Source organism: Drosophila suzukii, chromosome X, assembly GCF_043229965.1.
Source record: "Drosophila suzukii chromosome X, CBGP_Dsuzu_IsoJpt1.0, whole genome shotgun sequence".
Lineage (NCBI taxonomy): Eukaryota > Metazoa > Arthropoda > Insecta > Diptera > Drosophilidae > Drosophila > Drosophila suzukii.
The window spans coordinates 25,378,470-25,395,518 of record NC_092084.1 but is presented as its reverse complement, the minus strand read 5'-3'; the positions used below and the strand labels follow the sequence as shown (position 1 = coordinate 25,395,518).

At 38.4% G+C, this 17,049-nt stretch overlaps 3 protein-coding genes and 1 long non-coding RNA gene across 4 annotated transcripts in view; 2 read left to right on the top strand and 2 right to left on the bottom strand.

Moving 5' to 3' along the window:
• LOC108010420 (uncharacterized) overlaps positions 1 to 17,049 on the top strand; it is a 67,063-nt gene that overhangs the window by 12,388 nt on the left and 37,626 nt on the right. The gene's annotated exons all lie outside the window — the stretch shown is intronic.
• LOC118878219 (RNA polymerase II subunit A C-terminal domain phosphatase-like) lies at positions 3,411 to 5,932 on the top strand. Its single transcript, XM_036820049.3, has one exon. The coding sequence runs from the start codon at positions 3,573 to 3,575 to the stop codon at positions 5,709 to 5,711; it is 2,139 nt and encodes a 712-aa protein (XP_036675944.2). The 5' UTR covers positions 3,411 to 3,572; the 3' UTR covers positions 5,712 to 5,932.
• Positions 9,394 to 10,281, bottom strand: LOC118878240 (myristoylated alanine-rich C-kinase substrate-like). Its single transcript, XM_070997562.1, is given in 1 exon segment — positions 9,394 to 10,281. A coding segment is annotated over 1 exon segment (414 nt). The 5' UTR covers positions 10,094 to 10,281; the 3' UTR covers positions 9,394 to 9,679.
• Positions 14,884 to 16,192, bottom strand: LOC136117320 (uncharacterized). The gene is made up of 2 exons (XR_010654815.2): positions 15,722 to 16,192; positions 14,884 to 15,471 (listed from the first exon to the last, which is right to left on the bottom strand). It is a non-coding gene; the product is annotated as an uncharacterized lncRNA (long non-coding RNA).

Here is a 17,049-nt window from a genome sequence, read left to right as displayed (position 1 = left end):
TGAATTGTTGAAAATTCAACAGAAAACTCAACAATTGAGGTAACGAACGTAAATAGTTTCTGATGAATTTTCAAAATACTGTGACCAGTTGTGCAATTTTTTTGGAGGCAGAAACATGTAATATATTATTTTTCAGCATAAAGTTAATAATAAGGAACAAATTATAAGTAAAGTAAAGTATAATTATAAGTAATAAGTAAAGTATATATATTCTTGATCAGAATGACTAGCCAAGTTTACCTAGCCATGTCCTTCTATCCGACTGTCCGTCTGTCTGTCCATCCGTATGAACCCTAATATCTTGGAAACTATAGTAAATTGGGATAAGACATGCAGATTCTAGAGATTGAAAATCGTCGATTATAGTCCGATCATAACGAGAAATACACAGATCGAAAGGTATTGTGATATTCCTTTGTTTTCGGTACTAAGACTAAGTCTATTGGACAAATTTCGGTGGAAGAAAGTAAAATTTAGAAGATTTCAGCTAGGGAAACCGGAGAAGCAAAATGTACGGTCTTTTAATTTTTTCATATTCTTTTACGCGTTGCTGGGTAGAAAAACTATTGCAATACAAGACTCCATTGCAAAGTTATGCAACTTAAATTAATAATAGGTCATATCCAAGTTAAGATTGGTTTGCCCTTTTTGTGTTTTTGTGAGCTGAAAATATTTTGTCCCGGACCTTTTTGAAAAATTCGCTAGCTTAGCAGGAAAATAGGTAGAAATGGGTAGATGAATGAAATGGGTCACTGTTCGCAAACGCCTTATGCTAAAGGCATTTTAAGTCTAAACAGTTTACTTTGACATAATTGTTCTTACTTAAATCACTGCAAAATTATAGCTAATTTAAAGTTTTGATTACAGATTTTTCGAAATTTTTTGAAAACTGGACACTTGATTGAGCAAAAAACTCTTTAGGTTTATTCGAATGCGCCAAAAACTATCGTATGCAACCCCGGTTTGTGGAAGAGAATAACTTCTTTAGTGCAAGGGAAGACAGTATTGAATTAAAATAAAAACAAAGAAGAACGCTATAGTCGAGTACCTCGACTATCAGATACCCGTTACTCAGCTATATGGAGATATGCAAGCAGCAAAGAGAGATTAAAATGCGCCACCTACCGGCGGTATACAGATTTAAGCGTTATGGGCGTTAGAGTGGGCGTGGCCAATTTTTTTTTTGGATCAATCGATAGGTATCGACGAGACCAATACATTTCAGTTAAAATTTTTTATCTAGCATGAAAATTGTGGGCGTTACAGGTTTTCGCGGTTTGTGGGCGTTAAAGTGGGCGTGGAAAATTTTTTTTTTTGGTCAATCGATAGGTATTGATGAGAACAATACATTTCAGTTAAAATTTTTATTCTAGCATCAAAACTGTAGGAGCCACAGTTTTGGGCGGTTTGTGGGCGTTAGAGTGGGCGTGGCACTGTGCTGAAACAAACTTGCGCTGCGTAAGAAGCTCAGGAGTCTGCACGCCAAATCTCAATAGCCTAGCTCCCATAGTTTCCGAGATCTCAGCGTTCATCCGGACAGACGGACAGACGAACAGACGGACATGGCTAGATCGACTCGGCTAGTGATCCTGATCAAGAATATATATACTTTGTGGGGTCGGAAACGCTTCCTTCTGCCTGTTACATACTTTCCGACGAATCTAGTATACCCTTTTACTCTACGAGTAACGGGTATAATAAAAATCAGTGAGAAAATGTGTTGGGTTTTCAAATGTACTACTCTTTGGACTTCACGTGCTGAAAGAACACATCGAAATAAGACAAAGACCATTTAGGTTTCTCTGGCTTAGATCGCGTTTGGGTCTTACTGTAGCGACTTAAAGTTAAAAGACAGATTTGATTTAAATTTGTCATATTTCTTACACCGATTTCACTTTCAAGTTCATATAGGTAGGGAGAAAAGGAACTTGGGCGAAAAATCGAAAGATACAAGTATTTATTCGATATTTGCCCATATTTCGCGAGGCCTTAACATGTCATTAGTCATCTAATATTGGAATAATTCACGAAACAATTTACAATGGTATTAAAAATGCGTAGGCAAATAGTAAGATATACTAAATACCACTCATCCGAATGGTTCTCAGGTATATTCATTTAAGAACTTACACTGTGAAATGAATTGATTTTTAAAAAAAATTGTGATATCAAACGAAAACACCCTTTAAGTTCTGATATCAACTTTTGCGAAAATGTATTATACGATGTACTACATAAATACGCTTTCTAAATTTGTCACATTCGGCACGGTTAATTTAAATCGTACTGCTAATGGCAGTACAAGCATATTGGATTGCGGCGTGCCGAATGAGAAATATTTAGAAAGTGTTAAGTTAAAAATGGTATACTTTTGAGTAGAATGGAATATGATCAAGAACAACGAACTTTTGGGAAAGTTTCAGCCCGATTGCTTTAAAACTGAAAGACTAGTTTGCGTAGAAACGGACGGACAGACAGACAGACGGACAGACGGACATGGCTAGATCGACTCGTCTAGTCATGCTGATCAAGAATATATATACTTTATGGGGTCGGAAACGTCTCCTTCACTGCGTTGCAAACTTCTGACTGAAATCAATATAAAAATGGGAGCTGTTGAAGCTGGTAGGGATAAATGCCCAAGGCTGTTAACTAAGTTGTATACTGTGAATACGCGTTTGTTAAAATACAATTCTCGGTTCAAAAGTTATTCCAAAAGCAAGAGAGGACTTTTCCAATATGAAAATGTTTGTCCCTTTAAGTCTTAAGGAGTATTAAGAAGCTCGAGATAGAAAACCTTTGTTGTACGACTTTTCAAAAACCCGCTTACTTAGCGGGAAATCCAAAAAATAGCTAGATTTTAAAGGCTTAAAGGTTCTAGACAACTAATGCTACAGATACGTGCTTTATGTCGCTGAGAGGGTAATTCAATATGCTAATCACGCTGCAATAGATTCAAAGTTATAGCAAAAAGTCTTTTTAAACTACCTTTTGTGTCTTTCCTTAAAAAATATATAGCCCTTGAGATTCCCCAACTTTTGCAACACTTGTTGCCATACAAATTACCGTTGGGAAGTTATTGAACGATTAACATTTCATGCTTACCTTGAATGCTCAACACTATGCATCGTTAATTTGATGGCACAAGTTCTTGAAAGATAATTTTTAAGTAAAGGAATAACATTTACAAGTTTTTCATGGACTAAAACTTTTTGTAATAAGCTAATTGTTAAAAGCCCGACAGTCTTATTTAAACTCCTAGAAACTAAGTGGACGTGGTCTTGCCAACGGAAATGTATATATTTACTTTTGTGATATTAATATAGTTTATACATATGTATATGAGCATTACAGCAAAAGTGAACATAGCTCCTATTTTATAAAAAAATTCTGATATCAAGTGAAAACACCTCCTAACGAGGTAAGGGGTCGTGACAATCGCACCTTCAACATACAAAAGTTTTGACAACTGACTTTGTGACGGATAAATTCGACTAAATAAATCGAATTGCAACCTCAACTAGGTACGGAGATTTGAACCAGTTAAGTGTTTAAAAAACTGAAGCCAAGCGATGCAGAACATAGCCGATGAGGAGGGCGCGACGCCCAGTCGCGCGGCTAGGGGCGTGACCAAGGACGGAGACCAAGGAGGCGGAGGAAGTGGAAGTGAAGCCGACTTGCGTCAGAACGAGAATGGACAAACGTCGGTGGCCTCGGTGCCCATGGTGCACACCATGCCCGATCTTAAGGTCAGCCAGAAGCTGGCCCAGAAGCTCGGACACGACGACACCCGCCGCCTGCTGGCCGACAGGAAGCTGGTCCTGCTCGTCGATCTCGACCATACGGTGATCCACACCACCGACGACACGGTGCCGGACAACATCAAGGGCATCTACCACTTCCAGCTGCGCGGCCCGCATTCCAAGTGGTACCACACGCGCTTGCGCCCCGGCACTGCCGAGTTCCTGAAGCGCATGTCCCAGCTCTACGAGCTGCACATCTGCACCTTTGGGAAGCGTAAGTACGCGCACAAGATTGCCCAACTCCTGGACCCCGAGGGAAAGTTCTTCTCGACCAGGATTCTGTCCAGAGATGAGTCCTTCAATGCCACCAGCAAGACGGACAACTTGAAAGCTCTCTTTCCGAATGGCGATTCCATGGTGTGCATCATCGACGATCGGGAGGATGTGTGGAACATGGCCTCCAACTTGATTCAGGTCAAGCCCTATCACTTCTTTCAGCACAAGGGTGACATTAATGCCCCGCCGGGCTTGTCCAAGCATGAACTGGATGGCGAAGGCGTTGATTTCCAAGAGATTACCGAGAAGATTTCCGAGTCTATCAGCGAACTGAGAACAGAAGATCCTGATAGGGGCGACAACATAGTCTCAAGCACAAGCAAGGATGATGAGGGGAATGAGGAATCAGTCGACGTATTCGAACTGGAGAGCGACGCCAAGGATCCCGAGATTTCCAATTCCTCGATAGCCGCAGAGGCACCCAAGAAGCCGCCGAGTGACACACTAAATGGCAAGACTGTCTCAGAGGAAATCGTGGTCGTAGACGATAGTTCATCTGGCTCACCAGATGCTGAGAAAGCTGTTATTGATGATAGTTCCAAGGAGGTCACAAAAGCCGAGGTGGTGGAAGAGAAAACCCCGACAAGCAATGAGGATGTGGCCACCACGTCAAAGCCCAGCCTTCGAGTGCCGCTCGAAGGGCAGAAGCAGATAGAGATTGAAGACACCGACGATTACCTGCTTTATCTGGAGGGCATATTGCGCAGCATCCACAAGCGATTCTATGCCATCTACGACGAGACCACGGAGATAACCGATCTAAAGGTCATCGTTCCGAAGATTCGCTGTGAAGTGCTGCGTGGCAAGAGCTTGGTGTTCTCCGGCCTGGTGCCCACGGAGATGAAGCTGGAGCAATCGCAGGCATACTTCATTGCTAAAAGTCTGGGCGCAGATGTGCAGCCGAACATTGGCAAGGGGATCACGCATCTGGTGGCGGTCGATGCGGGCACCTACAAGGTATATGCCGCCAAGAAAGAATCCGCCATCAAGGTGGTCAATGCAAACTGGCTGTGGACCTGCGCCGAGCGCTGGGAGCATGTGGAGGAGAAGCTCTTTCCATTGGACCAAGGTGGCAAGGTGCGCAGTCCCGAGCACGTGGTCAACTACAGCGAGCGCCCAGAGATCTCACCATCGAGCAGCAAGCAGCAGGAGCAGCAGAGCGGCACCTTCCGCGTTGGCCTCACCAACGCGGACATCGAGTCCATGAACCAGGACTACGACACATTCTTCGAGTCGGACTCGTCGAGTGACGAGGGACCCGTTAAACTTGAAAACCCACCAATGGATAGGAAGGTGCTTAAGAGAATGCGCGAAGATAATAGCAATAGCAATAGAGCCCATGACTTGTTGACGCGCAGCGAGGACGTAATGATCGGAGCGCAGAACGTCATGGAATTTGACATAGGCTTAAACGCAGAGGCTAATGACAACAATGAGAAGGAGGATGATGACGATGAGATGCCCAGAGCCAAGTTTCGACGAGGAGAAGATCTGCCTACTGACCAGGAGATTGGCTCCGACCTGAACAGCGAGAAAGACCCGGAGGACGAGGACGACGACGAATGGGACATGATGGGCGCCGCCCTGGAGAGAGAGTACCTCGTCCCTTCCTCGGAAGACTTTGACATTTAGAAAACGAAATCTTCGAACATTAGACAGGAGCCTGAGTCCCCGCATTGGAGGCCTGCTGCCCGGCCACTAAAGACATATTAGTTTACTTTTAAAGTAGGCAGCAAGAGGTCGCACATCGGCGGGCACATCGGTCCTTCAGCCGCAGTGAATTTTTGAATCAAAAACTCAATCTAATCTAATGTAAATTGTACATGTTTTAAAAATAAATTTGTCATCAAATAAGACCCCAAGATCAACGATTTTATTCAAAGCAGAGATGCGATATAGCACCACCTACTTAAACATGAAAACGCCGATTATCCAAATATGATGCTATCCAGTTTAAAGAATAGAAGTGAAAGCCAAGCTTGGATAGTTTTGCCTTTGAGGGAGAGTGACAAACCTTGTCAAAGTCGTTGGCAAAATCTGTGAAATTAGTGTTCATCTGTGAATGGCATTCAAATGCGTGTATGCAGTGCTTTGTAAAAATATCCAAGGTTGTCATCGTAGAGCGACCATTATTGAAGCCATGCTAATTAGGTTCGATACATTACCTTATTACCTTCTGCGCATATACATAATAGTCCTCTGCGTGGACTGTCGTCCACATTGATTATAACGAACTACAAATACTTTTAAAACTTCACAAACCCAACATTATTTCACTTTATGCAACCCACGTAATACTCTTTCAACAATTCACCATCCCAGTCAAATTTAAAATCTATAACTATTGGATAATCTATTGGATTGGAAATACAATCCAAACAAAAAACTGAATATTTTTTTAGCCTACAAACCACTTTTACAAAAATTTACCAAGACAGAAACCACATTCCCCTACCTAACAACACCTACACTGATCACAGAAGACTTTTATGACTGGAATACTTTCTGGGGATCTCCCAGAAGCAATCGCAGGGGTAGAATCCTCGGAGATTACATTCACAGTAATAACAACATCACATTAAACAACGACCCACATCGACCTTGCCTTTGGCTCACCGAGCCTCAAAATTCACTGCAATTGTAAAATTACAGCACCATAAACAAAATAATATTAAATAGCGCCTATAATAGTGTTCCCCAATCCCAGCCCCCAAAAAGTCAGTACAACGTTCCATGGTGAAACAAAAACCTAGGCACCTTAAAAGCTACCAAAAATCGAGCCTGGAGAGCGTTCAATAGGGAAACGTCTTTATTCAACCTAATACGTTTTAAAAGAACTAATGCTTAGCTCAGTCGATAAATTCGATTGAGCAAAAAAGAAAGTTTTCACGCACCTACATCCAGCATTTCAACTGACTCAAAGCCAGACATGATTCACAGATCAACACATTGTATTCGGAGCAACAATACGAACACAAAAGTCTCAAGTCCAGAAGATATTGCCACAGCTTTTTCCAATCATTGGTTATCAAAATCCGATGATCACAACCTCTTACAATCTTTTTTAGACGCAAAACACAACGCATACAGACAAAGCAACGACGAACACAGAAACAAACAGCTGACTTCATGGAATAAGACATTGACTACTTTGAACAGTCTAAAAGGTAATACTCCTAGAAGCGGCAAGATCAATTATACAATGATACAGCAAACGTCAAAACCAGTAATAATTAGAATAAAAACTTCTTCCACTCAATACTAAAATCCATTATACCCCTGGCCCTTAAAATTTGTATAATATAAAAAGTCAATTGATTAAATGGGGCTGTGAGCCAAGGCTAATCAGTTAACCACAAGTCGGAAAATTAGAGAAAAGGTTAACCATAGTCATTCCTTAATTCAACCACTTCATAACGGAATCCCGCAGGGATCCCCACTGTCTGCGATTCCTTTTCTCATTGCAAACATACGAATCAGAACTTCACCGCATTTAAAGACGACTATATTATAGTTTACCCTAAAGTACAGAAAAACCCATCAATATACCGAAATCGTCTATTCCACGACATTAGTAACTTTTGCAATTTATCCGGAGAGTCGTTATCCCTCTCAAAATGCAAACATATGCACATTTGCAGAAAACACAACTGTATCTGCCAACTTTCTACAGAAACAAGTTTTGTAGTAAACAAGTACAGTACCGGAGCTAACAATGTTAGGCTTAACAATTTACACAAAATACAAGTGGAAGCCCCATAGGAATAAATTAGCAAAATCTCTAACAAGTTCAATAAATATAATAAAATGCCTCTCAAACGACAAATTAACTGCCAGCCGCTGACCAAAAATAGACTATGGCTCACCATTATATGGTTTAGCTCCAAAATCGCAAATCATACCGATCCAAATCCTTTTCAATAATGCACTCCATTTAGCACTGGGTGGCGTTTGCTCAGCACACGCCATCAACTTATACTTAGAACCTACCACCCACATTAGAACACATCACCTCCAAGCCAAAATGTTCTAGCACTGTAGCCCAATCATCAGACACCCCTCTAAATTCAATAAAAGAAAAAATAAAAATAAGAAAACCCTCAGAAACTCAGTCCTACACAAAAATACTACGTCATGTGCAAACCTATTTCTCCCTTACAGCCCAATAAAAATCTTACCAAAATCTTAGTCTTGGCACTTACAACCAGACATTTGAGCCAATATTTAGAAAAGAATTTCTGGACATTAAAGCAAATCTTACCAACCAAAAAACCAAGACACAACTGTCTATGTCCACAAAGAACAATGTTCTAAAAAAAAAGGCATTCTTCCAAATTACACGTCAGTTTATACTGCAGAAATTATCGTCATTATCGTGGAAGTCGTCGTGATGGGTCGTACTATTAAGGGAAAGATCTCTTTCCCAATTCACTCGCTTAAAAACATCGATAAGCAACATCCTACGAAAATTCGTGGTATAATAAATACCGCTTACCCCAAAATAAAAGTCATGTGGGTACCGAACCATGTTGGAATTAGCGGCAACGAATTTGCTGATGAAGCCGCAAAAAACGCAACTATCGCACCTCTGTTCACCTCACGTAATATTATCTGGTTTGATATAAACAGATTCTTTAAAAGTCATTTTTATAACATCTCTTTCAATCTTTTTCAATGCTCCTCCAGTTGGTACCAATCCATAAACAGGCTTTAAACAACCCCTGTAAGTTCTGTAACCACACTTTATTGTCAATAACGTATGCGCTGCATTTGATAACATCCGAATTTATATCCCAAATGAAAACCTTACTACACTTCTTCAAATCCCACACCTACCAACCCTCTTCAAGTTCTTAAGTTCCTTAATATCAAGCCTCCTATAATTAAGATAGATAAGATAATTAAGATAGACACCTGAAATATACTTGAATTATACACTTAATAATTAAGAATCGAATACCAAAGTTAAATGAATTATACAATTAGTAATTAAGAACAGAATAGTAAACTGAAATTATTGACCTTAAGCCAGCTATGGCTGCCGATCCCTGTTGTTTTGTAAATAAATAAATTTCATTTTGAAAAGTCCCCCAAAATCTTGTTTTCAGTATATTTTTTAAAAGGAGCATCGGATGAGAAGTCATTCGAAGCATTCTTTCAGTTAGAATGCAACTAGTCTAACAAACCTGGGTTTTCTTAGTATCACAGCAGATTTTCAACTCTGCGGCTATATAAACATAGTAGTCGCCTTCCCTTCTTCCTGGTGCGCTTCGTCACTAAGTGGACTGCCGACCAAAGTGATAATGCTTTAAAATTTAGTTTGTAAGTAGGGTTTTGTTTTAATGACAATAGATTGTTGTTGTTTCTCGACACCAACAATGGTGTCCTGGTCGGTTGTTTGTTGGTTAGTAGAGATACAGAGAACAGATCGGTGCGCCACAAGACTGCGCTCCTGTTTGCAGGATCGATCGTTGGTAAAGTGGGTGGGTGGATGGTTCAGTTCGGTGCGTGTTGCTGTGTGTTTGTGTGATTTGCGAGTGTTTGTTGTGTTAGTATATTTTATTAAGTATATTACAGTTCGCTGCTCTGCGGGCTATTTTCTAGGCGCCGTTCTGCACCTCGTCCTTTGTGCATTCCTAATGCAGCCTACTTTTTTTTTCCGGCGTGGCACTGGTCTCATCGGCTATAGCGGCGGCCTCGTCCAACTTCCGCTTCACGGGCCCGTCGGCGGGAGCATCTGCTGAGTCACCGACGGCGGCCTCCTCGGCGTTCTCAACAGCAGATGGAGCTGCTTCGATGCTCTTCTTCTTGGCCTCCTCGCCATCGGCGGCGGACTCCTCCTCCTTGTCAGCGGCCTCGGCGGTCGCCTTTTCACCATCGACGCCACCGGAGAGTGCCCCGCTGTCGGCGGCCGGTGCTCCGTTCTCCTTGTCGGCGGTTGGGTTCTCAGGTGCCGCCTCCATAACTGGAAGCTTCTCGAAGACGGGGCTCTCGATGTTTTGGTCGTCGGCCATTTTGAGGTACTTTACTTGTCTTTTTGTAGAAGCTAGTTTTTTGGAATGTGTGCCAAAAACAAGACTCAAATTTCCACACGAAGCTAGCTTTTTTCAGCAAACTGGGCTGTTTTATAAATTTGTGCAAGTCACTTCTTCACTTCTTCTTTCAGTAGCTTTGGTAGGAAGTAGAGCTGGAAGACAAGCGATAATTTGTGCCCCGGTGACCTCAACCGATGTTACTCAGACTATCCCGATAGTATTACATACAACTCCCATCACTTGGATTTCGAAGGAGAACGATGTGTTGAAAAATGAAATATAAATTAAAGTCGATGTCGATGTAGGTCGATCCTCTACAAGAAGTAGACTTATTGCGTTTATAATTGTAATTATTGATATATAATACTTTTCATAATAGCACCATTTTCATTAGATAATGTTCTGCAGGAATTACCCTATTATATTGGTTTTGACCACTATTGTCGCGATAGTATCGATGTTTACTCCTCAAACTATGAAAACTATCAATGGGGCTACCATCTATGTTTTTGCAGCTTTATAGGAAGTAGCTGCATTGCTGGAGATCTAGCCGTATAAGAAAAAACGTCTACACATTTACGAAGAAAAACGTAACCATCACGTACCATATCCAGGGATGGGATCAACAGAAAACTCAACAATTGAGGTAACGAACGTAAATAGTTTCTGTTGAACTTTCAAAATGCGGTGACCAGTTGTCAAATTTTTTTGGAAGCAGAAACATGTAATATATTATTTTTCAGCATAAAGTTAATAGTAAGAAAAAAACAAGAAAGGAAGTTAACTTCGGCAAGCCGAAGCTTGTATACCCTTGCAGTTATATTTGTTAAATTTAAAAATACAAAAAATGATATTCCCAATAGTATATACACCTATCCCTCGCTTTGCGTCGGGGATACGTTCAAAAAAATACGACGCAAATTGAAACGACGCAAAGTGAATTAGGATTTTCTATAGCAAACCATGTAAAGTTCGAAGATGGGTTCCAGGGTTACAAAAATACTACTTTTTAAAAATAAAATTCAGCAAAGAGATCATTAAAAAAAAACTAAAATAACATTTCATTTTATTACATATAAAAACAAAAAGAAACTAATTCATTTAAAACAAAATAAAATCTTCAATTACATACTCAATTATGAGAAATAAAATTTGAATTAATCACTCTCTGACGAGTCTTTAGTGTCTGTTGTCGTAGGCCGGCTTTCTTTAAAAAAATTGGTGCAATGTTTGCTGAACTTTTTTTTTTTTAAACGTATTAACGACTTTATCCCAAAACAACGCAACATCGAAAATCTAACGACGCACAATGAAAATTAGTTCTAATTAAGAAGCGACGCAACTTCAAAAAAAACGCAAAAAGAAACGACGCAAAGCGAGGAATAGGTGTATGTCAGAAAACACCGAAGCTATAATATGTTTCATATTATTTTCCCACCAATTTTCCGATCGTTCCTATGGCAGCTATATGCTATAGTCGTCCGATTTTGTTTAAATTTAGTTCGAAATCCAAAACGAATTAAAAAATGGTAGTTCTCAGCTTAGGAGGTTATATGTTAAAAAACACCAAAGATATAATTTTTTAAAGTTGTTTCCGATTATTTCTATGGGAGCTATAAGATATAGTTGTCCGATCCGGCTGGTGCCGACTTATGTACTATCTGCAGCCCGATAGCTTTAAAACTGAGAAACTAGTTTCCGTAGAAACGGACGGACAGACGGACATGGCTAGATCGACTCGTCTAAAGATGTTGATCAAGAATATATATACTTTATGAGGTCGGAAACGTCTCCTTCAATGCGTTGCAAACTTTTGACTGAAATCATAATACCCTCTGCCAGGGTATAAAAAGTTCATCTAGGGCGAAAAATCAAAAAATATTAGTATCTATTTGATATTTGGCCATATTTCGCGAGTCCTGAACATGCTATTAGTCATCTAATATTGCAACTATTCATAAAACAATTAACAATGGTATTAAAAATGCGTGGGCAAATAGTCAGATATATTAAATATCACCTTCGGTGCTTTTTAACATATAACCTCCTACGCTTGGAAATAACATTTTTTAATTAGTTCTGAATTTCGAATTTAATTTCATCAAAATCGGACGACTATATCATATAGCTGCCATAGGAACGATCGGAAAATTGGTGGGAAAATAATATGAAACAAATTATAGATTCGGCGTTTTTTGACATATTATCTTATACTATTGGGAATATAATTTTTTTGTATTTTTAAATTTAATAATTATAACTGCAAGGGTATACAAACTTCGGCTTGCCGAAGTAAACTTCCTTTCTTGTTTAATAATTATTTAGTATATCTGACTATTTTCGGTATATTGTTTATGTACCACTTAGCTTAAATTGATCAATAATTTTACATTTTAATGTTAAATTTCAAAACCATTGTAAAGTGTTTTATGAATTCTTCCAATGTAAAAAGACTAATCACATGTTGATGTGTAGTAAATTCCTCCAGATGCTCTATATAAATTTGAATAATTTATTCTCCAATAAAAGGTCACATAGTTTGGTGGCTGACCAGCAGGTCAGCTTTTGTACTTTATTGGCTCAAGTTGGTACAGTGGGTACTCTCTACAACGATATATGAATACTACATCTCCCTCATTTTGGAAAATAACGTAATAAAATGAAGTTATTTTCTAGGGATTTTATATTTTTATGATTACGGTTTTTAGGTATATAAAAATGTTGTATGATTAAAAATACAAAAAATTGGAAAAATGTGTTATTATTAAATAAAATCTTTTGTTTTCTTTTCTAATCAGAAAAAGGTATGCTTTTTTTACTTGTGTATAGCCACACTAAAGATCATTACTCTCTATCAAATGCATTTATTGGTGTTTCTGTTATTGTCAAGGGAGTTTTGGTATGTTTGGTAGTTTCGTCAAAAGTCCACGATTTTCCACGAGGGGGGGAGGGGGGTCGAGGTAAATGTCCACGTGGACATAGTAAAGATTTAATTTGAACCTTTATGTTATTTATTCCACTTTTAAATTTACTATTAAACTTCTATTTATTTACCATTTTTAAAAATCTCTATAGATATAATTTTTAATAAGAAAAAAAAATGTTCAATGAAAAAGTACACGTGGTCAAAATGGGGGGGGGGGGGGGGGGGGCGGTTTAGTTAAAAATCCACGATTGGTCACGAGGGGGGGAGGGGGGTTCAAAAAGTGCTTAAAATTTGTCCACGTGATTTATACGTTTTTTTTTCTCTCTTAATGGAACATTTCGATATTGTTAAATACAAGGTACTACTTTTTTAAGATTTTGGTTGCTTTTGAAAATCCGAATTGGATTTTGTTTGTGAAACTTCTTCGATGCTTATTCTGTAAATTGAAAATTTTCTAAGTCTAGTCTGATTCTTGTTAATTTGGAAGATGGGATTTTCATTGAAAATAATTGTTTAAATTGAAATTTCCATAAATGTTGAACCTTTTGAGAATCTTCACCTATTTCAGATATTGTTATTGTTTTTGTCTTGTCTGTGTCATTGTAGTTTTCAGGCATTAGTTTTAAAAGACTTAAATCGGCACCTGAATTTATTAATAAGGTTAAGGGTGTTTCTGTATAATATTTTTTTATTTGTATATAAATGTTGAGACTTAAATTTATGTTGTATAATTATAATTCTTGTTGCTGAATTTTCTTAAGGGAATTATTTAGTTTTCCGATTGTGCCTCGACAGTTCTTACTTGGGCATTTGAGTTTCTTCTAGTGTTATTGTTGTTGCCGTTGTTATTGGTTCCACCACGGTTATTACCTCTATAATATCCGCGACCTCTATTGTTACTATTGGTGAGGGATTTATAATTTTGGTTATTATAATTTTGGTTATAACCATTGTTTTGGTAATTCCCGTAGTTTCGGGAATAGCCGTTGCTTTGGTTGTTACCACGGCCTCTACCACGATAGTTACCTCGGTAAGTATTATCGCGATGTGTTTGTCCTCTTCGGGTATCCAATATTGACTCACGATTTTTTTCAATTGCGGTAATGGCTGCCTTGGTGCTATATTTTTCAGCATTTTCAGGTGATAGACCCTCTTCAATATACGAGGCTTCAAGTAGCTTTCGTAAATGATCAATTTCTGAGGTAAACTTTTCGGCATTTTTTCCTTTCTGGGTTATTTGGTTCATTTTGTCTTCAACTACATAAGATGATTCACCGACAATAGTATCTTGAAGTTTTTGTATTATTCCGTTGATAGTAGTTTCATTTTGGACCTTATATAAGGTTAATCCTTCTATTTTTGATTTAATTACTTCAACGGCCAACTCTTCAAATGATCCTTTAGTTAAACTGACCAATCTTAGAACTGTTATAAATCTCTGAAGATTTAATTTTTGTCCATTAAATTCTGGTATGAAATCGGAAATGTCTTTGATATATGCCCTTTGGGCAGTTACTTCGTCTGTCATTGTGAAGGGCTTCAGTTTTACCGAGTTGACTGAGTCTAAATTTGAATCTTGAATATCTTTTTTTGCGCTTCTGGTATTATTATTATGTTAATTTGTTCTCCTTCTTCTGATTCAGAATTTTCTTGTGTTTCTAAATCGATATTTTTTAGTCAAATTTTTCTTTAACTGTTATCAAGATCGTTTGAAGCTTATTCAACAGGAACAGATGGAATTGTCTTTAACAATTGACCTAACTATTACTCCTCTAACTGTTGATAATACGAATGCTTTTTGGGTATAAAATTACAACGATTATTGTTAAAAGTACAGCTGTAGTTCCAATATCAACCTTTTGTGATTCTACTTTACTTATTACATTTGCCGTCGAATCGACAGTTTTATAGTCTATAAGATTTTTGTGGGTATATTTTCCAATTTTTTAATTTTAAATCTTAAGCTTTTATGTTATTAGGACTGTCTTACCTATACTATTATTCCCCATTCATTTATTAATTTTTAGAAATTCTCGATTCTGATCGTAGGTTTGTACATTTTCCTGCCTATGCTTTCGCATAGCTTTACGAGCTACACTTCTAATCGGGCAGAAAAGGTTCCGCTCAATTTTACAAATTTAAATTATAATTTAAGTAATTTAGCTTAATTTTTTTTGTTATTTATGTTCCTCAATACGCCTTCCCTCAGACCCTCTATGGCATCAGCTGGGCGTCGCCGGGGTTGGCACGCTGATGCTCCTTCGAAGGCGTAGGCGGCTGTTTGCCCCCCACGCTTGTTGATCTCCTGCGGTTGTCCGGGGCCTATGGGCTTAGGCGACAACGGTGCTGGGCTTCCCACAGGTGTAGTTGCAATGTATCCTTTTTGGTGGACCAGGGCAATCGGCTGGGCAAACTTTTGGCCGTTGAGGCACTTGTTTTGGGGATGGAGATTTCAATATTATTTGTTCTTTAATGATTTGAATTTTTGCTGAGTGAGCTGTGATATAGGGCGATTATTTTTGAGACTTGATTTTAACTGATCAAGCTCAGCTTTTTAATTTTTGGGCTGTTGCCCACGCGGAAGGTGGTCTGTTTGTATATAGTACCCACTTTATGTGCGCTACTCTTTTCTTAAATTTTTTGGTCAACACCTTCGCGTCCACCCCTCACACTCTACTCACTCAGGCTTTTTTATTTTTTTCATTCGTGTCGTCGTCCAATTGATTTCCGCTGATTTCCACTCAGTAGCTGCCGATTTGGACCATTGCCACGGTCGCCATATAGTAAATTCCTCCAGATGATCTTCGTGGATTTGTATAAATTATTCTTCAATAAAAAGTCACACAATTTGGCAGCAGGTCAGTTTGTGTACTGTATTGATTCAAGTTCTAATCGAGAGTGACTTAAATGCTAGTGGCTCGCGGCTGCGCTACCCGCTTACGCCGGCAGAGGACAGGCAGCGGCCATGTACTTAGGAATACACTAGTCGGCATAAGTATTTTGACGAAAAAAAAGTTAAATACACCCATAATCTGAACGTACTACATATACATTTTAACATCAATGGAAAGGTCATTAATATTTCGTTTGAATAGTACAACTCTTTTCTTAACCCATTTAGCACCTATTGAAAATTGCAAATTTTTCCGAAATTTGACTTTTTAAACTTTTTTTCAGGTCTTGAAAACTAAACTTTGTTGATGCTAAAAGTTTTTCCACACAATATATATATATTTTCTATGATTTTTTTTAATGTTAAAAAATTTTTACTCGAGCCATATTTTTTTCTTATTTGTACTACTTTTTTCTTACGTTGTCACATTAAAAAAAATAATAAAAAATATAAGAAAAAATATTAGAAAATTTATTTTTGCAGTTACTATTAGTTTTGTTTGGAGAAACTTTTAGCATCAAAAAATGTTTGTTTTCAAAGAAAAAAGTTGAAAAACTAGATTTTCACAAAATTTCCGCATTTTCAATAAGTACTGAATGGGTTAAGAAAAGTCTTGTATCATTCAAACGGAATTTAAATGACATTTTTATTGCTGCCAAAATGTAGATGAAGTAAGTTCGAAGTATGAGCATGTTTAACTATTGTCTTGTTAAAATACTTATGCCGACTAGTGTATCTACATATGCTCATTCGTAAGACTGGTAACATGCATGCATCGGCTGTTTGTGCGGTCAGGCCATAAGAATATGCAGACACTTGCACTTTCCATATGTTGGGCTCTGAGGCGCATTTCGGGTGATCGAATTTCAGTCGGGCACTTTAGTTTAACGACCGGGCCTTTATGTTTACGCAAGTGCATTGTAACACAATGTTGGCATTGGTACAGTGGGCACTCGCTACAACGATATATGCATCCTACAGAGGATACGCCAAACATGGTCAACTAACGAAAAAATACTTAAAATTTTCAATTTGTAATGTTTTCTAACTCAATCGTATAGTAGGAAAAAAATTCCAAATTCTTAATTTGGAAAATGGCCTTGAATTCATTTAAAC